Source organism: Brienomyrus brachyistius, chromosome 3 (assembly GCF_023856365.1).
Source record: "Brienomyrus brachyistius isolate T26 chromosome 3, BBRACH_0.4, whole genome shotgun sequence".
Lineage (NCBI taxonomy): Eukaryota > Metazoa > Chordata > Actinopteri > Osteoglossiformes > Mormyridae > Brienomyrus > Brienomyrus brachyistius.
In genome coordinates this window covers 4268374-4293571 of record NC_064535.1, presented here as the reverse complement: position 1 = coordinate 4293571, position 25198 = coordinate 4268374, and the positions used below count along the sequence as shown (strand labels likewise).

The following is a 25198-nucleotide window of genomic DNA, read 5'->3' as shown; positions in this document are numbered from 1 at the left end:
GCATCCTGGACATCATGCTGTCCATCAGCATTACTCCGCTGGCGAACGCAGCGCCTGACGCACACGTTTAGAGGAGGAACGGGAACAGCGGAGTGTCAGTGATGGCTGACGGAGGGAGCACCGCGCCAGCTCGCCCAGCGGAGGCATTACCGGCTGCATCTGCTGACGGGTCGGGATTAAGTTCCGCATGGTCACCACTGCGTGCAACCTGACCCCCTCCCATCACCCTGTTCCCTGGCTCTCTCTCAAGCATCAAATCTGCTGCCCTGCGAATGGATGGATTGACTGGGTGGACCTCTGCCCTTTTGGCGCCAGGACCTTGATAACCGTCGTCAGAAGCTCGGCCAAGGGAACGCAGCCAAGTTGCAGTAAGACGCACGTAGCATGGAGAGCCGGGCATGCTGCTCCGCATCCACGGTGTGGTTTGGTGTATGAGCGAAATGACGACCCCCCCCACTGTGGGTAGAGTGATTATTACGCTGCCACCTATGAGCAAAGTGCCCAATCACGTACCCAGTTAAAGCAAGCAACGGGAAACGGGTTAAACATTTGGCTAATCCCTCCCGCGGTGAACTTCAAAGCCTCTTTTCTCCCCCCGCTGCTCTGATGGATGACAAGCTAGGCAATCACAATGATCTCAAGCCCATGGCAGCCACTGCCAGAGCTGTTCGTTATACGCATTCCACTCCAGAACGCAGCAGGGCTCCCCCTAGTGCTTAAAAGCCCTCAATTCAGCCACAATTTCAGTGATTCTCCCCCATTTGCCCGCCTCCTCCCCGATTAAAATGCTTTAACTAATTTCAGCTTTGATTTCTCGACTTCCACTTTTACTCGGAGGCTGAGGCAGAATGGCAGCTCATCTTCTTCCCTATTAAAACTGCCGTTGCCCTTACTTTATAGAGAAATTGCTTCTTACCGGTCAAAGAGGAAAAAAAATAAATCTGCCCGACACCATTAATATACAGTGTAGAGAGAAAGAGATGCATCTGCGTACAATGAAGTTCAATTCAGGGAAAGAGAAACTGTTTAAAGCCATTTATCTGCTGTGCACTGAGTGTATATTTGCTCAGAATAAAACACCACAATTTAACATATTAAGAGCAACACAATATAAACTAACTGGCATGTCTTCTGCTCTCCAAAAAGTTACCGACGTCTGGTTGGATGGCTGGAAGAACATCGCTTTGGTGCCCAAACCTCTCCTCTGAGGCACCTCATTCATTTCATGTATTCGTTAAATTTCACCACCAGCTCACTCACTCGCTCAGTCACTTTATTTATTTTTCAAAGTCAATAAGGTATTGATTAGTCATACGAGTTGTGTTAGTGGTCAGGGGTTTTGAAATGACTAAGCTAACACACTTTTACAAACAATAATATCAGCTTTACACTTCCATGAAGATCTTTTAACCATCGATTTCTCTCGACTGCTCAAGACTTTCGCGAAGCCGTATATCAGTTCGCTCACACTCAGCTAAGCTGGCTCTTCACACCAAGCACAATAGCTTCTCCAAGGCGAGTCCACAGCCCCTTACTGCCTTTGGGTTCGGGAGCAGAGAGCAGACGCCAGTGTGTGGTTTAGAGGTTTGAGGATGACGATGGTCAGATACCAAAAACAAGGATTACAGCTTCCGTTCAAAGGTTCATCTGCTTTTTAAGATACAGAACTCTAGAATGAGCGCAGTAATACAGCGTAATGGTTCTGCTATTCTGACTGCAGGGATAATAGTATTTACTTGATTTAGGATTCATCCACCCGGTTTCCGAAATTGCTTATCCAGTTCAGGGTCACGGTGAGTCTATCCCATGAAGCTGAGAGTAAGTGACATAGAAGTGCGTATCCATGCACTCACACATGCATGTGTACTATGGGTAATTTTGAGAAAGAAATTTAGCAAAATCGGAGATATAACAGAAGCACGAAGATGCCCCCAGTATCAGGGAGACTGTGTAGGAGCTGAAGCAGCAGGTGTGAGGCCACAGCGCCCCCCCATCACGCCACCTCACCCGCGTCGAGTAATGACTTGTGCAGTATTTGCTTGGCAGAAGTACCTAGCAACAGTGAGCCAAAGGCTGTCATGCTGCCAATTCACTCCTATGTTATTTGCATTTGTTTTATTAAATGCCACGACGCTCCTTCAAATCCTGCATGAGCACCGGCCAAATATACAAACACAAATATTAGATGCACACCACAGTCCATGAGAAGGTACTGGGAGTGGAATCGGATGCCAGGTGGACTAGACGAGCAGTGCTTCACATTTAAGGAGATCCTCTCACCGGCGTGTCAAAGGGACGTGGTGCAGGCCACCACAGAAGATCAGAGCCAGGGCCTTAAATGTTCTCCGTGTAGGAGAGCAGGTCCAAAAACACCAAAATGAAGGGAAAATTCAGTATATGGCAGAAAATTAACCCATCTAACTTTGATCCAGCTTTTTGTTTAACGTAAACTATTTAAGAAATGAGCCAGTGGACGTTTGACAAACTTGTATGTATGCTGCAGTCCGACGCGGGAACAGCAGAGGGGGAAACGTCCCAGGTCACCCCATCTCGAGAACACCCTCTCAGCTCTCCATCCCAGGCAAGCCACCCTATCATCAAACCCATCGGCTGTATGTGCTGACTCTGAAGATCACCCACATCACAGCAGAGAAGTGAGCGGGGGCAGGGGAGGGGTCACGCTGATGTCACGCATCACAAAACCAATCAAGCCGACCTAATACATCTTAATGTTGCATAAATGCTTTGCTGTATCGATTCACGGCTGAAATGGGGGTAACGGATGGACTTTGGTAAACAAGCCAATGCATCCATTGCTGCAGTCCGTCAGCATAAACCCAATGACTTAATGACTCATTCCTGTCTTCTTCAGTTCCATGTCCCTTGTGTAATTAAACTGACCTTCTGCCTCATGGGCTGAAGTCAGATCTCTTCTGACGGACTATAAAACCCAAGTGGCCCCAAAGGAGCTTTGAAACCGGAAACCACCTCGGGGCTCGGAAGTCTGTCGGATCCCAGCCCGCTTCGGTCACGCACACCATCACCTGCCAATAAAAGCTCCAGTACTTTACATAAATTTTACCTGCTTTTCCATTTGATTGGATTACAAATCACTGAAAGCACATACATGGGGGTGGCCACAGGGGCCATCGATGGAAACTGACTGGCCCCTTCAATACCCCATCCCGTCACCCACCGATTCGAAACATTTGATTGGGTAACGATAAGGTTGGGCCCTCTATATTAATTATGGCCCCTCTTATGCTGCCCAGTTAAAAAAAAAAAAAAAAAAAAAAACATGCCTGCGTTGGTTACACAGGGCCCCCCCGCTTGGAAATGACATGCTCCTCCAGCGTTTGCAGTACAGAGCCGTATTTTAATTGGTCGACAAGCAGCACAGGCATTAAATTGATCGGTGCTTCATATCAGCAAGCGTTTCAGTCTTTTCTGCTAAAACAAGGAAACAGGATTCGAAGAGAATCATACACTGTGGGGGGGGGGGGGGGGAAATCACTTAGTGCTGTTTATTGAGAACAACTTTTGAATAAATTATAGGTTCGTTTAAATTATACATTAGTGCTTTTTCTTTTAAACTGACACAGCAGTTTTGTTCAACCTGGACAGAAAAGCTTTTGTTTAACCAGGAGAGAAAAATATCCTTAAATCGTAAGGCTACCATGTTAATTACGATGGAGCCGCTCCGCTTCGGAATTGCAACAATAAGTATGTGTCTCCTTCAGTTTTCCCCTCTCGAAAGGTTAATTGGACAAAACGGAGACACGAGAACTTCAGAATTGCTGTCGTCCACGGCGGGAAGCAGCAGCTGGGTCACGCAGAGCCCTTTGGATCATGAAGACCACAGGGCAACACAAGACAGGGAAATATACCTTATTTCTAATGAAACACAATAGCTGGGAGTGCATGCTGTATGGAAGTACGCTGACTTCAAAAGCACAGATGTTTTAATGCTTATATTTATAAGCATATCCTGTAATCAAATAATTAATGATTGTGATGTGAAAGGTCCTTCATATGGCCGATTCGTTACTGCATTACATATTGCATAATTCTAAAGACTGATTACATTAGATTTCATATAGATACACGGTGGAGCGTTTACAGGGGCGGGGCTAGCAAAGGTAGGTGCATCTGTATGAATTAGGGGCTGTATCCTAGAATTGCATGTACATGGTCTATAAGCACGAGCTGACTTTGTATGCCACAGTCTTTATCTGCCAAAACAGGCCGAACCAGCCACCTTAGCAAGTGGACGCCTCGCGTAAACATGGATGAGTGCTTTCCGGATCCTTGCCTTAAATCCCACCCGTCTGCTCTGCTTGCGATGTGTCGGCTGCGGCGCCTTATCGGCATTTGCTCACACACTCGTCCTGATGAATAAACCCTGTAGCTACGGCCGAAATCGCCCCTAGACAGATGCGCGTTTACCAGGCGGCCCACGCCACCGAGCGGCTCATCGATCAATTAATCCCGATTCCCTCCAGGTTCGGCGTGCAGCTCGCTCCCCGTTGTGGTCCATTCATCGCCATCGTACGGAACGCTGGCGACCGGAAGCAGCCTGATTTGTTCTTTGTCAACAAGAAGCCGGATATCTTATTAATCCATTATCTTATGAGACAACGTGAAGTGTTTCAGTTTTTAGATTTTGGAGAACAAACTATAAGCTCACACATTGCACTTACACAATTCACTCGCCGAACTGCCAGCACTGCCTACTTTGACTAATTGTATATTTTTCTCCCCCTACCCCTCCTGGGAGGTGCCACCTGGAGACCCCAATTTATCAAGATATCCTGCACACCCTGCTACATGCGACGTCTCCACTACGCATGATTCCCTCCTGTCCAGCTCACCCTTCTGCCTATATCATCCTCCATGTCTGCCTGGCTACCTTACTACTGGTTGCCTGGCAATCTGAAGGAGCGCCAACACCGGCTTGTAATCACCTCCCTGCTCCCGGGTTGTGGCTCAGACTGTGTGACTTGCTACTTCGCCATCGCTCCGATTTGACTCTCCCTTCCGACCCCCAGGAGGTTGGGCTCCCCCTTTGAGTCTGGTCCATCCCAATGTTTCTTCCTTCTAGGGAGTTTTTCCTTGCCTCCGTAGCCTCTGGCTTACTCACTGGGGGCTTTGGGCAGGGATGCTGTAAAGCATTTTGAGACAATATAATGTTGTGAAAACGCGCTACACAAATTTTTTGTTGTTGCTGTTGTTGTAAGACTGGTATGACAGTCCTATGCTTTCAACAGTAACCCAGGCAAACTACATAATGGTACAGCAACAACTCAAAAGCATGGAGGCTTAGCCAAAACGCTAATGTTACTGCTAATATTATGCTACGCATAACTGGTTCATATGCTAATAAAAATTTTAATGGTGGTGTTAAACCATTAACGATAATTAGCATTTTAAGTCTGTGGAGGCTTCCCCAGCAGGTGGTGGCGGCCGGGGGGGTGGGGGTTGGTGTTGACACAATGTAGGTAATACGCGCCAAGGCAGACTAATGCATTGACCAAATTAAACCTGTAATAGGCTTGCCAGAGTCCCCACAAAAATATGAGCTGATTTGCAGCAAATAGGATTACTGGAGCTTTTACGCAGCACGCCATTAACCTTGACGAGGGAGGGCGTGGCTTAGGCCCGGGATCCTCATTTGGCGGCATGTAATTGCCATATTAAAAGCGGCTTTACAGCACGCTAGGAGTGCAGAGCTAGGCTGTCGCAGGTGTATTCGGAGCAGCAGATCCGCTGCTCCGCCGGCATGCAAAAATGCCAAGTGGAAGAACACCTTCTCGCAAGATTAGCAGCATCTGAAGAAGCAATAAATGTTTGATGGTGTTTCGTAACGTTTCTTCAGGAGTGACCGCTGACTCTGCCCTCATTTTGCCTTGAATAATTGCCCAACGCGTGAAGAGTCCTTCCATCATTAGGCAAAGAGCACGGGGCGGTACTGTTTGCACGCAAACTTGATTATACAACAGCACAGGAGTACACCTCATCAGGGTTATAAGAACGTTACTGGACGGAGATTTCAGGAGAGGGGAGCTGCTACTCCTCCATAACGTGACCTCGCTGGAGGTTCCTGCAATGCTCAGAGAAAGGTTCCTGCAGGGAAGCCTGACAGCCAAGAGGAAGGGGGCTGTGAAATCTGAGCAGCCCCCCCAGAAAACCCAGTGTACGATGGCCTTTACGCTATTACCATCCTGGCATTAAAGGAGTGTCTAGCTAGATCTTGACACACAGTCCAAATGCAGGTTTTGGAAATTAGTGTCTCTCTCTCTCTCTCTCTCCCTCCCCAAACACCCCCCCCCCCCCCAACCTGCTGTAGATGGCTGACAAAGCCAGTGCAATTCCAGCGTCAATTCCACTGCGATATTTTCTCTCCTCCCACAAACCTTCACAGGAGACTTAGCACCAACTGGGGAACCAGTTCAGTCGGAGGGTTCCAATTACACAGTAAGTCCCTGGAAATGCCTGAGCTGAACACTGATGTGTCCTCATTGTACCCCAACCAGCTTATTAAGTAACGGATCCAGCATCAGCTCAGGTCTCAGACGTTCACAAGCACATCCAGTCATGCCGGGCGACGTTCAGCTTTTAGGGCTCCTTACTCCTCCGTCAAAGCGTCCATAGCCCCGGCTAACTCCATTAGCGCGCTTCCCTGGCACGCCAAAGGAGTGGCCAGCCGCCTGGGACCCCCGGCTGCCACAGGACGAGATTTAGAACTTTTAGAACTTTTAGCATGAGGTTCATCAGTGGGAGCCGGCCAAGCCAATCTCCTGTCAGCGACTTGCAGTTGTTTCTTTCAAACGGCTGTGCTGATTAAAACCCTTCGGAGGTGATCCAGGGGTCATTGTTAGTGGGGGGGGGGGGGGGGGGGCAGAACAAAGCAGCACCTGCGACAGAAGCCTCCTGCCAGGCAGGATGGGGGGGGTTACTGCAAAACTGGCCCTCGGAACAACGCCAACGAGCTACATCATATTTGCTCATTTACATCATAATGAATATTTAATTATTCTGATGATCCTCGGAAAGTTCGGCCCCTGGTATTTACTCAAGCAGACACAGTTCAGCATATAAACACCCCAACGGCACATCAATGCCCTTAAATAAACTCCGCAGGAAAGTATAAGGCAACGCGCTATGCGCCATTAGCCAGTCATGAATGCATTCGAATACATTATGCTTATTTAATTTCCAAAAACACTCCATTTGCCTCTCCAAAGCACTTCTCTTTGGGCGCTCAGAAATAAAAACAAGAAGAGGGTAGAGTAACCTTCAGAAAACAGTTTTGTAAGCTGCAGGAGATTTTTGCTAGACAGAGTGAAGACGAATTCATGCGTTAGGGGGTTGAGGTGCTTATCTGCACTGTGTGGAGATGGGGATGGGGGTAGGGTTGGGTTAGGGTCCAGAAAGCCGACACTTCGCCCTCGAGGCTCGGCTCATGCTACAGGAATGGCCAAACCGAGGAGCCTCAGCCTGTCGGACATCAAATCCTGAGCCGGCGGCAGATGTGCTTCAGGTGACACTGCACAGATGTTTATGTAAATAGGAGCATGACATGGAGAAAGAGGCGGAGGGAATGAATATGCTAATAAGGAGCAGCGACCCTATAGTCAGAACATCATGGATGTAGCCTTGAAGGTCGACTGCTTTGGGCCTCGTCATAAAAGGACACTCTGGGACGTTTCACACCATGAAACAAACGCTGGGACGTGCAGTTCCCACTTCGGGCAAACCGCCATCACGTCCCCGCGCCGATGGAGAAGAGAGACACCGTCTCGGGGTGCAGATGGGGACCGTGGTGGGAATTACACTCATCATCGCAAGGTAGAGGCTGCGCCAACGCTCCCATAAATCACGACGGCATCCCGTTTGCAGTGAACACGCAGCTGCGATGGATCCAGCGCGCCGTCTTCGCCTGCGAAACGTGTTCCCGCCGCAGCGCAGGTGCATGGGAGGAGTGATGTATGCAATTACAGGAGAAGAGCACTGGGGTTTGGTTGCAATTATCCACCTTTTTGCACACTATAATCCCTACCCACCACAACCACTTAAAACAAATACCAGGAGGTCAGAGCCCTATAGACATACATGACTAAGAACACAATCTGGCATCCCCAGTCACCTGACCACCATCAACACGGCAGCACACCATCAGTCATGCCACAGACATACTATAAACCTACAGTTATCACTGTCCAGAATACCTGAATCTGTCAAGGGTCGACAATCACTGTGATGTATTGAACAAAGAAACAGAAGGGAAGGTTAAATAAATAGCAAGGAGTGTGGGACGTTATACACCCCTCTCTCTTTCACGTTATACACCGCTCCCCCTTTCACGTTATACACCCCTCCTTCACGTTATACACCCCTCCCTCTTTCACGTTATACACCCCTCCCTCTGTCACGTTATACACCCCTCCCTCTGTCACGTTATACACCCCTCCCTCTGTCACGTTATACACCCCTCCCTCTTTCACATTATACACCCCTCTCTCTTTCACGTTATACACCGCTCCCCCTTTCACGTTATACACCCCTCTCTCTTTCACGTTATACACCACTCCCCCTTTCACGTTATACACCCCTCCTTCACATTATACACCCCTCCCTCTGTCACGTTATACACCCCTCCCTCTGTCACGTTATACACCCCTCCCTCTGTCACGTTATACACCCCTCCCTCTATCACGTTATACACCCCTCTCTATATCAGCCATCAGTGAGCCTAAACGCCAAGGCACTTGGGCAAAGAGCAGTAGGATGAAAAGACATCGATACACGATACATCGATACAAAGACCTTCCTGTCAGAATGAACGACCGCGGCATAAACACACAACGCTTTAGTGACCGAGTAAGCAGTCGATTAAATCAGACCATCGGATCGTGAAAATATGTTCAATGCACCCAGCTTCTCCCTCTCGGGAGCAAATGCACGACAGGACTCATTTCCCAGCGAAGCCCCTCTTTGCGCCAGACTCAGCGCTTACTGGATCACGGCCTGGAGTGGGGGGGGGGGGGGGAGGGGGGGCGCTCTGCTCACAGAAATATAATTAATGTGAAAGGTTTGAGCCCGCACATGTCCTCCAGGCACAAGCATGCCTCTGTGCATCACTGCACCCAGAGAGCTGAAAGATGATGACCGCTTTGGGGGCCATTAACCCTTGAAGATGAGATGACGAGTTGGGGGGGGGAGTTCCTCAGGGCCTGCCATCTTATGCCTACATGCTCTCCTGGCTGTGGGAACGTGCCCAATGTGCCCAAATCCAGTAGGTATCGTTTCTATGGCAATCCATTTTGGCTTTAATTCATTTCTAGAGGACATCACAAATTCAATAATAACTACTTACAATGCAAATTCCTGATATGAGAAAATCCTGATATGACTAATTAAAATGTGATGTTCTGGTACCAGAAATTTGACCAACTAGTTAAAGCGCATATTGTTGATATGGGAAATTCGATTTTTAACTAGTTCTGAATCCCACTAAAATAGAATTTCCAGTATCAAGAATTGAAATTATAACTTGCTACAACTGAATTTCTGATATCAAACTATTTGCATTCCAACAACTCAAATTTGATATCTTCTAAAAATAAACTAAATCCAAAACGGCTATCCATGTCCAAACAACCATTCAGGATGCACATAAATAGATCCAGTGGCCTTCATGGGACACAAGCCAGCTGGCCACCAGTGTCAACGTGCCCCCAGTAAAGGTGACCGACCTGAGCCAGGTAAGAGTCCGTGCCCTTACTCACCCTCTTCCTCAGGTTGTACGTCAGAAGCAGGTTGCGGGAGAAGTGGTTGGAGAAGGCCGTGTAGAACTCCAGAACCTTCTGCAGGGCGTCGCGCTTGATGACATGGAGGTCGCAGTATGTCAGGGCTCGAACGTTAGCACAGGCCTGGGCGAGGGTCACTTCCTTCCAGAACACGTCGCCAAATACATCCCCCTTCCCTGGAGAAAGGACAGGTCATCTTTGGTAAACTTTGCTAAGTGTGAGCAAAACTATAGACAAAAACTGTGCGATAAAACAAAATATGACAGCAAATGCACACTGTGTGGGAAAGAGTTTATCACATTCAGCCGTCCGCAAGGTTTCAAATGCAGAAACGATGTCCAAAGCAAATAAGGAAAGTTTATTCAAAATGACGCAAAAGGTACAAGAAACCGTTGGCACCCTGGAAGGTTCTGGAGAATTAAGTCATAGTCATTGACCACCAGGGACACTAAAACTGTCACATTTACCCAGCATACCTACCAATACAATTTAACAAAGAACAGCAAGCGCACAAACACACTTAGCATTTAGGGAAAAATAAAATGCAGGATTTATAAAGAGCATCCCATCATTCGAAAGCCCCGCAGCTTATCTGAGCTGAAACTCACCTATTAATCTACCCTGAAGTCTCAGTCTTAAAAACACATTAAGTTAATGAATTTACAGGGCCCCTTTAAATGCACGTTAAAGCACTTTGGCTGCATTTGCATTGCTAATAGGAAGGGGAGAATGATTACTGTGTTCCCAGACTAGAGAGACGCCACCCTTAACCCAGCAACCCAGCATTCTGCAAAGGTCTTTCGCCACCATAAACCACGTCACTAGAACAAGTGGTTTCACTGACCTCTAACTGCAAGCTACACCAGAATGATCTCGGCCGTAGAATTATTTCACCATCCTCACTAAGTGGTTTCACTTTGAGGAGGACCGATTTTGCCCTGGCGGGACCCCCGCATCCCCCTTTTCATGTACAGCCCAAAAATAGTCGAGATATGAAGGATTATTTAGAAACTAGAACCCACATTTCTCATAGTTTAAATTGTCATATTCTCACATGTTGGCCATTTTCTAGTGAACTCAGTGGGGAATACAGATTGGGGGGCTTTCACAGATCAGTAGGAAGGAGTTTTCCTCCTAATGGCAGTCGGAAGGGGGCACCACTCGCACACACTCAAATATGTATGATATAGGGTGATGTGTGTTCAGAATGGTCGAATAACCCGCCTGCACACTCAGCCAAACTTCACATGCTCCATCACAGCTCCCGCTGATGAACGTGCGACGCGTCACTTGTCGTACAGCACAAGTGGTGGTGAAATCGGTCAAAGGCACCACACACAGGCTGAGGGGGCCTCTCTCGTCCTCACGGCGCAGCTACAGAGCAGGCGGCACGCGGCCGGGCTGAGGTGTCACCAGGAATTACCCCGGTGAGCGGAACCTGCCGGGAGGGCTGGAGGCTGGCGGTGACACAGACTGCATCAGCCCAGCTCTGTCAATTCAAGCTGGAGGACAAAGGAAAGCGAGCCTCTGATGATCTTCTTACTTTGTTCGTCTCTTTCTAGTCCTTTTCCACCAAAAGGAGAACATCACGCAACACCAAACGGTCCCTCGGCCTGAACTGTACTCTAGACTTTAAAACCCAAAAGGTGTGTCCCTCTGCAACAGAAGCCATCTGCTACATGGTTAGGGTTAGGGTGCCATTCCAAACTGCACGGCGACGGAATATATTTATTTAACGGGATGAAGAAATACATGAAAATGCAATTATTGCAATTATTATGAAAGGGGCTTTGAGACCACATGCTACAAGTCCAACGCCCCCCCCCCAGGCAGAAAGCTGCAGGGTCACAATGGTCATAACAGGAAGGTGGGAAAGATGGTGGCACAGGAGGTAGTGCTCTCGTTCGGCAACTGGAGGGTTGCAGGTTCAAGCCCTGGTTCCTCCTGACCCCATCAAAGTGTCCTTGAGCAAGACACTGAACCCCAAATTGCTCCCGGTGAGCAGGTTGGCACCTTGCATGGCAGCCTCCGCCACCGGTGTGTGAATGAGTGTGTGGATGGGTGAATGTGAGGCATGAAATGTAAAGCGCTTTGAGTACTCGTAGGAGTAGAAAAGCGCTATATAAATGCAGTCCATTTACCATTTACCATTTGCCCTTAACAGCATTTGTATGAAGGTCTGAATGAAAGCGGTTAGTCTGATCCACCTGGAAAGGTTTTCCACCCTCAAGTAAGGGACACACATGGTTCAAGAGACGGTACCTGAGACTGGCGGTCAATCTCCAACAAAAGGCAGCTCTGTTGTATTTCTAGTATTTTCAGATTAGATATTGAACCAAATGTTGTTAAAGCTGAATCAAATCTAATCTAATCTAATCAGACAGCAATGACTGTCCTTGTAAATTTACTCCGGCAGTGAGAGCCGGGGGGTTTTCTGCTAAGACAGGGCCCTCAAGCACAATCCACTTGGGTGTACAAACGTGTCTGTCGCCCCAGACTCCATGTTTTCCCATCATCAGTGGCAACGGCTGCCCTTCTCCAGCGACCCTTCCGGAAGCTGTCTCCAGTGCTGAACGAATGCCAGTGGGGATTCAGCATGGTAGAAGGCTCTCTGCGATTCCGGAGACAGAGCGCCATCATGCAACAACAAGCTCCCAACTCGGAGCAAAACCAGAACCTCGTCGACGTTAAACTCCGCATCTCTCGTTGTGGCCATCATACCGCTCTTCAGCGAAGGTAACCACACAAAAGGTTTGGTGGAAGAGGCCTCGCCGGTCTGACTCATGCAGACATCTGTACAAATAACATGCTCGGCAACGAGCGCGACCCGCACCTTTCATCCTCTCACTATTATCACACTCGACGCCTTTTGCTTAAACAAACATTTCTGAGCAGGCAATGGCAAGGACACTGTCGCCGGGTCCTCTGAGGACAAGCAAGCTTGCATAGAAAAGTACAGCACCCAGGGATGTCAGGGCAGCCCTGCGCAATGCCATTCAAAAATTAAAAAAAACTCTTTCCTTAGCTACAATGCAACATATGGGTAGTGGTAGGACATAGTTTAGAAGCATTTTTTATGCAAATGTTCTTAATTGACTAAGTTTGCTCCAAGGAGAGAGAGTTTGTAACCACTCTGAATAGGTATATTTCACTCAGGGATTGTTTACGCCAGTGTAGAGCTCACTGTTTAACTGCACGAACCCCATTAAACTGTGGGGAGATAAATGAGAGGCCATATTTTCACCATATTTTCACCAACACAACAAACTCAGCATCCCCGACATCATCATAACATTTAAAAACGAGCATCATTCCAAACAACCAACACGCAAAAAAACACTGACATTTCGCAAGAAAACAGGTCAAACAAATTGTCCCCCCCTATGGTGACCACTCTCTCCATGAGTGCAAATCTATCGACCCCCACCAAGATAAGACAGAGGGCGAGCTCTCATCTGCTTTAAGACTGGACTGGGACACCTCCTAGTTGACCTTAGATAAATCACCCAGAAAATCTGTATCGATCCAGCTGAGGGGAAGCAAACAATGACACCAGTAACTGTTGTATTTTCACAGTCGTCTGTCTTTTGCCCCCCCACCACCAGTGATATTTGAGCATCATAAAAAGATCACCTGACTTCAGGACAGTTGGGGAAAACTCAGCCACAACCCCCGACTCCATCCCCATTGTATGCAAGCTGACCTCCCATAGAATATGCCAGCACCTCCCCCCCCCAAATCTCTCACTCCTTCTGGCACAGAACATCCTGGAACCCCCATGCCATAGTTTCCATTTTCAACTGAAACCCATGTGGAGTTCTGCAGTTCTGCATGAAACATCTTACTTATTGCAAGGAGTTTTTACCAGTGCAACAACAGCTGAGTTTATGTTGAGTAAATGCAACTACAGTTGAGTTGAGCACAGATTCATTTGTTCATGGATGTAGGAAAACAAGCCTTTGGGTCATCATTACCACACACACCAAGCTGGTCACGCAGGTGCAGAGCTCACACAAAGCTTACCCAAGATGGCGACGACCTCATCATCCTGGATGACCTCTAAGGACCCAGACACCACGAAACAAAGGCTGTCCACGCTCTCGCCTGCGTGGTATATGAGATCCCCAGGGGCACAGTGGATAGTCTGGAACTCCATGGCCAGGGCACGCAGGCAGCCGTCACTGGCCAGCCGGAAGGCTGGGTGCTCCTTGAACACCTTCCTGTTCAGGTGCACACAGATGTCCGCCCGCATGTCCTTGGGACAAATCTGCAGTACCTGCAGGGGGTGACGGAGGGAGAGAGGAACGAGAGGGGAGTGAACAGGACCTAATCACCAGCAGAGCGAGTTGCGATAGCGTTCTTCCCGCACCAAAGTGGCCCATCACACCGACACCGAGCGTCACCTAGGAGACCACAGCGACTCAGTGTGTGGGAACCACAGCCTTGGTTAGCTCATACAAGAACATCAGCCTCTCCATTTCCCAGCAGATGCATGCCATCTACCACCTTTCACAGCCTCCTGTTTTACCCCCCACTCTGTTCGGGGGACCCCCCCCCCCTCATGCGAGTCATACTCTCATTTTGGCTCCCAGCAGTTACCATGGGTACCACTACAGAACAAAATCATCAAAAACAAGCTGGACTCAAAGCTTTCCAAAACGAAACGCCGACTTTTCAATCAGTTATAACCGATTTTTTCCACTACGTCCAAATACTCTTATGAGAATATCATAACCATGGAATATTTTTCATGAAATTCCTATAATTCTACAATTGTTAGGGTTTTGACCATTTAGCACTATTGAGACTGACTGATTATGTACGGTATACATATTTACATTTTTAGAATACTGCAAAATGTTTATTTCAATGGCATAGATTATAGCAGTGTTTCTCAGTGTTTTGTCACTGTCGTTCCCCAAAGCGGCAACGCCTTTACCGAGCCGACCTTCCTGCAGTGGAAAACCGAAGTGAGCTGGAACCACACTGCAACTAGCAAGGCGGTTACAGCTCGGTTCCTGTATGTCAGTGGACAAGTGCCATTAGAGAACTTACCTTTTCAGTATCTATGCCTCTGGACATGGACCAGGTGGAGGCGATATAGTCCATGACCCTCTCACTCAGGCCCTTGGGCACCTGGTAGAGCTTCAGGAAGTCTCTGACGCTGTTGAGCATCTCATGGTACCTGTTGGTGTTGGCGTACATCTGCTGGAAGATGGTGGTCACATTACCAAAGATGGTGGCGTAGAGGAGAGCTGGAAAGACAGACAAACAGAAGAGTAAGGAGAGGCACTCTGATGCACCCAAATCTACAGACGACAGGTAACGCTAATGCGTCTCAGGTCTGCATTCAGAAGGACAAGTCGGGCGCGTGCTGGTTTGGGAAAAGGGCAGCATTTTAACAATTCTGACATAACCATCACTGCACAGAAAAAAACAACAACCATTGCTTAAAAACATATCTGCGTACGTTGTTTAGTACAAAAGAAAAATCAATACCGAATATTTAGCGGAATGTGAGAAAAGCATTCCGCTTTCCTGCGCGAATAAAGATTTTTTTAACCTGAACGGTTAAAAAAGAAAATAAAATAAAAATTTATCGACGAGTGTAAAATTGACAAGGTACGGCTAATATGGCGATAATACGGGGCAGTACAGCTGACTGCTGGTTTGCTCAGTGTGTACACAGCAGGACACAATGGCTGCTTTGGTAGCTGGTACAAGTCACTCAACACCGTCTTTCCAAGAGCCTCCGGCAAGGTGTATCCCCCCCCATGTAAACTCGGCTGTGACACACAAGTGCTACAAAGGCATCAGCTAGCCTCCACCTGTATGGCACGGGGGAGGGGTTATGCAAACAGACCCAGATAATAGCAGGACGACAGCACATCCATACTGAAGCATGTGGGGGCGCCGGAACTCACACAACTCAGTGGCTGCCTGCTTACCTGTGACACCCAACCAGTCCAGCCCCCACCCACCCACTAGAGCAGTTTCTGCTCCACAGGATGGCGGAAAGGGCAGGAAATGGACTGTGTCCCACAAAAATAATTAACCATGTGACAGGACACCAGGCCACAGTGGCAGGGGAACGGCAGAGTAACGCCACCCGACAGATCCTGTCCGCCAGCATCACACCGGAGGCCAGCGTGCAGGAAGTGGCTCGGTGACACTGCTTATTTTGCAGAATTGGTGACATATTCGTGTCCTGGCCTGTAAAGGGCATGCTGACCAGCGCTGTTCCTGAAATGGGATTTATCAGCACTAAAAGAAGTTCATACTGGCTTTGAATACAGACCCTCAGTTCCCCAGTTCTGGTTCTGCTGACATCTCAAACCGAGCTACTCGATTCTCATTTAACTACGGCGAGAAACAAGCGCTTCAGCAGACGCCAACAGGGATGCATCCATCGTACAAAGGGTGGGCATCCGGTACCAGGGTGTCACTGCAGCACATTTACAGGTAGGAGAGGGATGTTCAGCATGCGACAGCCCTCCGTGCAGGAGATGCACTCATCAGGCAGGAATTAAACCATCCACAACACAAACCAGGCTCTTATAAAGGCTCAGAACTGCTACCAGGATTCACTCACATCTTTACATTCGACCATTTTCAATGCGTCACACTAAAAGGCCCAGCAAGGTGGTGCTATAAACACACAATCCTGCCTTAAAAAGCGCGCAACATATTCCTAAGCTCCTAAAACCTGCACGACATCCCATTAGCGATGGAACTGCAAGGATTTCCCCTCCAAGCCATGAGAGCATTTCTGAGGTGTTGATTATAACTATTTCCAGAAATGTTACTGGAACAGTTCAGGTTAGACTCCACCAAAGGGCACTACTAACGACTCCTCCCCAGTGGAGCATCAAGGGGAAGCAGCTGAGAGAACCATCAGTGATACTTACCGGGGGCCTTTATCAGAGGCCGGCCTCTACGGTGCATCCCCCCCCCCCGACAGGCACACAGATAACACCTGCTGTGTGTTAAATGGGCCTTATCTGGCTCTCCAGGGGAAGCAGAGTGAGGGGGGGGGAGGCACAGCACCATATCCTCTTCCCTGTCTAGGCAGGACCCCCCCCCCCCGGTCCTGTGTACCAGTTGGGCTCAGCACCCCTCATGCCTTGACACTCCCGGCCTCATTAAATCTGCTGGATCATCGGAGGTACAACGTCGTCAGGAAGTTGACACAATAATTCACATCAGCAAGCATTTTCCGGGAGGGGGCCACTGTCAGCAGCTTTTATTTAGGAGGAAGTGTCTACAGATCGCAACAATATAAAACTACGGAATAGCCAGCGGCATCAAAACCCCTCTCCCCTCTTCTCCGTAAATCCCGGCATTCAGAATCCTGCCTGCGTGAGCTCTCTGCCCACTATAAACTTAAAACCCTTCAAGCCCCCCCCCCCCCAGAAGCGAGAGAGGCGCATCCTGTGAGATTAACGGAGACAGGTGAGGCTGGTCGCACCTGCTCCCCTGTGGGATGCCGACGCACTGTGTGACTGTCTGAGGCAGAGTGCCCGTTGTGCTAATCCGTTTAGCATTGACGGAGCAGACTCGGGCACCGCTATCTCCAAAGGGGACGCGATTCCGCGCCAACGCCATGTTCCGGACTCCTCAGACGACTCCCACCGGCGGAAATTCCATTCGCTGCACCAAAGCCAGGCTCTAACTCAATTTTCCTCACTTGCAGAAAAGGATGGCTTTAACGTCTATCGATTCTCCGCTCCACCCCCCTCGAAACCCAATCTGCCGGATTTTTCCCTTGCGCAGAAACGATCCAGCAATGAGGCCGTGTACCTCCCTTTTGTTGACCAAGGGTTTTTCCGCGGTAACAGTCCAATAGACGGCAAAAACGGCCACGTTAAGTTTGCGTGGAATGTTGCTTAGTAGACGACCTCATACAGGGCGGTTGTAGTTGTAAAGCTAGCTTCCTAATGCAGGAGTACGACAACGGGGCAACGGTAGGGATTTGAAAATGCAAGTCATGTATGAATCTACGCAAGAGTCCACAGAGTGCAGGGACGGCTGGAGGAAAAGGCTTGTGAGCAGGCTGGCAAATGCGCTTTATGACTGGACTAGTTAGCATTGCTGCTAACACGCCTCTGATGATCAATGGGAAAAAAGCTTCCAAATGGACAGGTATCCTGTTGAGCAATATCTACTACTGGATAGGATTTATAATATCCAGCCTAAAACCACTACAGGGACTGGTAGGCCTGGCACACACTCTGTGCTTTGTATGAGCAGAAAGACTACGTATTGAACAAGGACTACGCGGGTCTAAGGAGAGCAATCAGGTGTAAGATTAATCTCTGAACAGTGCAGAGGGCCTCGAACCACAGCAGAAGTCAGGACAAGGTACAAGGAACAGAGGGAGAAACCTAAGATAGCCACCAAGGAGCATTCTGACAACATAACCATGGTAACCATGACTGGGGAAGCAAAAAATAAAACAATCATGAAAACAGGCCACTACCAAAGCAAATCAGAATCGCTGATAGGCAAACAGAAACATTCATTTTCACTTGTTAACATGAAGAACCCTCTTTCAGTCAGGCTGGTAATCTGGGTGCACACAGGTTCTGCTCTTAATTGCAGCTGCTCCAATTTAGGTTCCTCAGCAACGCTTGTCTGTTTCGTGATTAATACCTGCACAATTGGCTCCTTAAATCAGGTTTTGTTTGGCTGATTAGCCGAGGGAGCCCTTCTGGAAGCTGGGGGGAGGGGCATCTTCGGTCGGTACCAGTGCTGCCTTCAAGGCTGGTGATGTGTCCGTCGTTTGCCATCTGCGGCAGTCAGTGAAGACCTCAGAACTCTGGTCGGAGTTGAAATCGATCAGAACGGGAGAGACGGATACGCGCCGAGTTGTGTTACAACACGAGGATTCCCGGGATGGCTCGCATTGACGGACAGTAAACATTGTGCAGGCATACGGACAGCGGCCAGTTTGTGACGGAAGGGCCTGCTATCCTAACTTTTACATCAAGGGTCTCGTTAGCCAATGGAGGACGGAGTCAGCAGTGTCAAGCATCGTGATTGGACGGGACAAGGACTCGAAGACAGGTAGCTTTACTTAAGCAGCTCACACTGTTACCTGCACCAGAGGCCAAAAATATTGGCAGATCTGGGAAAACGCATATAATTATCTTCCGTAAGACTGGCTAAATCAATGTATAATTGCAGCAGAGGGCTAAACACTGTAATTAAAATATGGAGAGTAATTTTCTCTCTGGAATTACAGCTCGGCAATCTAACAGGTCTCCGCAAAACTGAGAATGACCTGGAATATGCCAATGCAGATTTCATTATTTTTTTTATTATTTAAAAACAGCGAGGGGTCCACATCCCGTGGAGCATTTCTGAGCCGCCGTGTTTCCAGAACGTGCCGTGAGAACACCACGAGCCGATCAGTATCTCCAAAGGAACAACCTTTTGGGATTTAGAAAGGCATTCTAAAATTCACGTACCATACAACAGAAATAATGGAAACGTCAGAGAACAGAGCTAGAGTGTTAATTAAGGAACGTTTTTGCGTGACTAAACAGGACAATAAACTCAGCACCGAAGCTTTCATTTCCCAGATACAGAGCTCACAGTGCCGGCTGCTGTATCGGATACAGATATTGATCCGATACAGATATTGATGACACACACACACTAGGTCCGTAGGTGACCAAAGATGTCACCCCCTGCCTCCCCACCGACGAGGGGCAGTCTAGCTCTGTGCCTGCTGCTTAAAAGAAAACCACAGGCAGCACTATTTACAGCCCACACCAAAAGGCTGTCCACCACTTACACACGCCAGGTCGCGGCCTTTGGCTTCCGGAACCATCTGACAGAATGTATAACGAGACCCTCCCCGCCAAGGGGGTATTTGAAGCTGCAGATCAGAGGGTTGTAGTGTCTGCCATAAGTGTTGGTAGACTATTGGGGGTCCCCCCCCCCCCAAGTCCGGCAGTCACCATTACCCCCCCCTAAGCGGGGGATGCGATGCTGAAGGATGTTATGCTTGAAGGCTGAGGTAACTCGATTGGCTGTGTGCCCCCCACAGCTAGGATGTTCACACTACCTCAGTTAGCCAACATACTGCCTCCCCCGACTGCTCACTCAGACACACTCATTATGTGACCTTCACGGCCACTCAACCTGTTACCCATCTCTGTTCTGTAATGGGCCTGGATGCATCAGGGGGCTTCCGAGGTCCAATGAGAACAGCGGTCCTGGTCCCACCAGCTAACAGCTGCTGACTGGACTAATACCTGAGCCTGGATAGGAAGAGATACGCGAAAGGCCCGCAAAACCGACTTCCTGTCAACCCTGAGGAGCTTAACTAGGCTTGGCAGACTGACGCGAAGCAAACCAGCACGGGGCGGCTGAAGTGCACCTCTCGCCTGGGGCCGCGCTCCCGCAGGAATGCCCATGCTCTCCAAGACCATGCAGAGCGAACAACAAAACCTCATATTCAGCACCTCTGCAAGCTAGTCAGCAGTTCCTATTTAGCTGCCCGAAACAGCACATAGGAGATACATGTAGCCCAGAAATATCATATGCAGAACATGAATTATTTCGCGGTTTTTACCAGCCTGCTGGTTTCAAATCACATTCGATTCACCTCAGATATTGTTACAAGAAATAGTATCGTGGTAAGAAAAGGAAACATCCATTTTTCTCTGAACTAACACGGAAAACGAGGCCTCTGGCAGTGAGGAGCATCAGCGCTACCCTGTCCCCACGACAACGCAAGCCCTCCCGCTGGCGGAGGCTCCAAATGCTCGCTCTCCTCGTCCAAGCGGCGAGGTCCCTCTCCTGACCACCAGGCTGGAAAGCCTCCCTCCATTTGTGAAGCTAGCGTCGCGTACGGCTAAATTGTAATCTGCCTCTTGCCTGTAAGCCAACACAGAGAGACGGGCAGTCTGACACAGACAATGAACGTCCGTATTTCCCCAAGTGTGCTGCATATGCAAACGCCTGAATGAAACAGCATCCAGCCAGACCCTGTACTTGAGACACAGTAACGAATAAAGGAAGGATGAAGCATTTGTCCAAGCAGTCCCCCCGCCCCCACCCCTGTCCCCCTGGGAAAGAAAGGCAATAAGACACAGGCATTCCACACTAGGGGAAAAAGTAACCCTCCCTTCCGTCAGGCAGACTTCGGCGCGAGTAAAAGTTACTCGTGTCTGTATAATAAGGAGACCCCAGAACCTCTGTTGCTACAGTAACGGAGAGCCCTTTCCATTCCCTGTCAAATCTCCCACTGACAGCCGCGCTCCACAACGGCGGGTAAAAATAGAGCGTTCAGAGCTTGGCAGCTTCCTGAGGAAAAAACAAGACAAAATTATTGGGCACATCTGTTTTTTTTTTTATTTTTTATAAAGTTAGTAAATCTAACAGCAGCCACATATCACGCCAAACATGGCCGCAAGAGGGAGTCCGTATCCCTGGCAGAATCAGCGGCTAAACAGCACCCAGGAAATCAGTCGTTAGGGTCAGCCAGCTTGGCCGTGGGGCAACTACACCCCTCCCATGGCACCTCTGCGGGCCACGCTATTGCCATGACAACAGGCTGGGGCATCAGGCGGCCAGGGGCATATTTAAGGAGGAAACGCAGGGGCTGAAGCTGAAAGCTGATTGGCCCCCGGAGTGCCCTCTCCGCTGTCACTCACCAATTCAAAACATATTATTGGCTAATAAGGTTGGTCCTTCTTATCCCCGCCTTCCTAGAATCCTAGGATCGCCCATGCAGGAGGCAAGACGACGCCTTGGGCACCCGGCTTGGCGACTCGCACATGGGAAGGAAACTAAACCTCAGCACTTTTGCGCTCTACAGAGGGTCCAGCCAGCAGAGGCCAAGCAAGAGTGGCGGAGGGAGACAGCTTGGGCTGATAGGGCAGGGATTCCGCCAACATGTGGGCAAACGGCAGGCCAGGAAGCCAGATGACACCAACCACATGACGCACACAAACTGATAAAAGACCTTATAGAGAACTGGTGCCTGTAGATGGAAGGATGTGACATCATCTGCTGAGTTATTCCTAAGAGGCTAAACTTCCTGACATAATTCGCCAAACAACTGGGGAGTTATGGGGAGGATTTAGCTCACAGCAGGACCAGTGTAAGGAAACAAACATGCAGCCAGGTACACAGAGCAGACACAGGGAGGAGCCAGCAGAGGGTTCAGATCCCCAACCTATCACTGCTATTATACCCCTGAGAAGATACTCAAACCAACGTTTTTAATAATCACCACGGCTAAGAGTAATATCGTGAAGCAGTTTCGATAAAGGATTATAAGACAAAGTACAGCCACCATGGGAAGCGAGTCGTATTTCAAAGCACAGGGGGCAGAAGCAGATTGTGGCTGGATGTGAAGGTAAGGAAGAGCGATTTGTCAGAGATCGAACAGAAGGTATGACACTCCTGACGATAATGTTTCACAACAGCCATGGAGCACGCTGCCAAATATCTGTCTGCTAATGTGTGCAAACAAATACAGGGATCTGTGACGGGCAGCTTTAAAAGTGAGGATTTTATAACGGATTAGAGTGCAGGCACTCAGCTGTAGATACCAGCAAATGAAGGTCTCGCCGCTCCACGCGGAGGTACCGCAGAAACCAGCTAGACGCGCACTCGCAGATACGGGCCATAAGCGGACGCAGAAGGATAAGGGCACCCCACTCAGCCCCCGATCCCACGCACAGAGACACAGAAACGCCAACGCAGACCGAGGGATGGGATTCACACACTGACGTCTGTGCAACAGCCCAGATACAGCGGCACATGGACAAAAACCAACGGCAATATGACAATTTGGACTCATTCGCTTGACCGCCATAATGGCATGGATGGCGGAACTATGGGTGTGAAAAAAAAAAACAATCCTGCATGTGGACAATGTTTAAACATAAAAACACTAAATCCTAAATGAAAGTAGCCAAAGTACAAGCCCAGTAAATCTTACACATTAGAGTAGATCCTTTGTTTGAGAAAGGTGGTGTCAACCGTACCATCTAAAACAGTGTCCCGAGACACTTCCCCAGTCCTGCCAGCAGGGTGACCATCAACACAACTGGCACATAATGTGGGCAAAGCACACGGCAGTGGAGAGTTCCATCCTCCCAAGTATCGGCGGAGCCTGGCCGTTGGCCAGCCCCAGCAGCTAACGGCTCGCAGCTAAGAGCTTGGAGGAATCCGCAGCGGGATCGGCTCGTCACGCCTGGCGGGGAGAGACTGAATGGGGAGGGCTGAATGACTGGTACATGAGGGGCTTTGAGCCGCACTACAAACGAATTCGATTTTAATGCTTCATCGACCCATGGGATCAGCACAGCTCGATGGGATTTTAAACACAATTTTACTGGTTAACGCGTCCCCACTAGATGAGGTTATTTCAAAAGTCAGTTAAAAAAAAATTATAAATTTTTATCATCCTCATGTAAACACAGTTTTCCCAAATGTTTATTCTGTGGGGATCGCATACCTGCTACTCTAAGAGGCTACTAACTTCCTGGAAGTCACGTACAGTGGAAAAGGTGCCGATTAAAGAATTCATTCGCTCGAGGTCCCTCCCAAAGCCCACTCAAAAACTGCACCTCTCAAATAAAGCAAAACAAATTGGAGATTATATCAAAACAGCAAGCATAGAAACAGCTGAGAGCTGCATTCTCAAGCTGCCAGATAAAGACTACCCGAAAAATTTCATTTAAATGGAACACTCTTGTTCGTAAGGTGGAACATTAGTAACCATCCATCCCATTTGACCAAGACTGACCTACAGAAAGCTAGACGGAACAAAAACATTTTCCTGCAATCCTCAAACACCAGGGCAACAGAAAAAGGGGGTGGGGTCCACGGCTACTCACATCCAATCATCATCATGGCCACGGCGAAGATCTTCTCGCCATCAGTGGTGGGGGCGATGTTCCCGAATCCGATGCTGGTGAGACTGGTCATGGTGAAGTAGAGGGAGGTGATGTACACAGAGTCCTTGCTGGGGCCGCCCTCCCACCTGCCCAAACCGCTGGCGTTGAAGCGGTATGGCGAGCCCACGGTCTCGGCCAGCATGTAGAGCCAGCTGTCCGTGCGCACAGAATTGGTGTCCTCATCGATGACCTCATAGTCGCCGATGCTGTACCAGATGCAGGCCAGCCAGTGGGCAGCCAGGCCAAACACACAGACCAGCAGAACTAGCACGGCGGCACCGTACTCAATGTAGTGATCCAGCTTGCGGGCCACACGGCCCAGACGCAGCAGCCGGACCACCTTAAGGGAGCTGAACAAGCTGCTGATACCCTGGGGGGGGGGGGAACAAAAGGGCAGTCAGCTAGATCATTTGCAACGATACGGCTCGAGTTTACAGGGTTTGGGCAGCCCTTTTGTGTTTGTACGGCTCAGTCTCAGATACCGCGTTTCCACCACCACGGAGCCGGTGCCGGTGCCGGGCCGGTTCTCGCTTGGTGCTTTTTGAGAACCTGCACGCGTTTCCACCGGTTTCAAAAAAGAACAGAACGAAAATGTTACGTAGGTGGAAGTGAAAGTAAAGGTTCGTATGAATTACATATTTTTTGGTTTGATCTGCTTCAGATTTAAATTTTTTATAAGCTGCCAAACTGAAAAAAAAGAGCCTTTGAGCCTCAGTTTTCACAGTATGGTCGGTGGTTCTCGGTCCCTATTGCCTGCATTCACTTTTGTCTCCTTAAAAGCTGCGTTACTCCCCAGTCTGTGTGCGAGTTTATTCAGTTGCTGTGTCACCGCTATCCTTTTAAAGGATCGTGCAAAGAGCCTGCTAAAAACTGAACTTTGCAGATCACCTCATGATCTCTTCGCCACTTGAGCGCCACAATATTTTATTTATTCAACCTGCGGCATGTTTATATTTCATTATTAAATCTGGCCAGCAGATTGATATTTCATTTTCCACTGAATTAAAAAAAACAAAAAAAAAACTACGTAACGTTATTCCACTAATCAGCTGGCAAGTTGTTTCACTGCCGGCACCAGCGATATTAGACAAAACTATATTTGTTATGGATTAAGTTTTCCGGGTTTGGACGCGATAGCATAAGTGGGAGGGACTAACTGTATGGATCTAAATTCTGAGACCAGCTTTTCTGTGCTGTCATGCTGGAGCCGTTTTTTTCTGGCCCAGGGCCAGTATTTTGCAATGGAAACGCACAAGACCGGTTCTGGATTTGGGAAAAAGCTCGGCACCAGCTCTGGCACCGTGTTGGAAAGGAAGCAACAGTCAGCCATTTGAATAGAGTGAGCACCTGGTCCTCTCCATCACGCTGTCAACAGTTTCCCCTTTATTCCACATCATTCCTACGAGTAAAGAATGACTCTGATGACTCTGGATGAGTCAAGGATGACTCTGGAACCCAAGGCCCCGC

The 25198-nt window shown here is 48.8% G+C and overlaps 1 protein-coding gene across 2 annotated transcripts in view; it reads right to left on the bottom strand.

The window, feature by feature from the left end:
• The window catches only part of kcnh1a (potassium voltage-gated channel, subfamily H (eag-related), member 1a), a 51597-nt gene that overhangs the window by 13172 nt on the left and 13227 nt on the right, over nucleotides 1-25198 (bottom strand). For both annotated transcript variants that reach the window (XM_049006653.1, XM_049006654.1), the window contains 4 exons: nucleotides 23672-24101; nucleotides 14865-15064; nucleotides 13833-14085; nucleotides 9789-9985 (listed from right to left, as the gene is read on the bottom strand). In XM_049006653.1, the coding sequence (XP_048862610.1) occupies nucleotides 9789-9985; nucleotides 13833-14085; nucleotides 14865-15064; nucleotides 23672-24101 (1080 nt within the window). The remainder of the gene's footprint in view (nucleotides 1-9788; nucleotides 9986-13832; nucleotides 14086-14864; nucleotides 15065-23671; nucleotides 24102-25198) is intronic.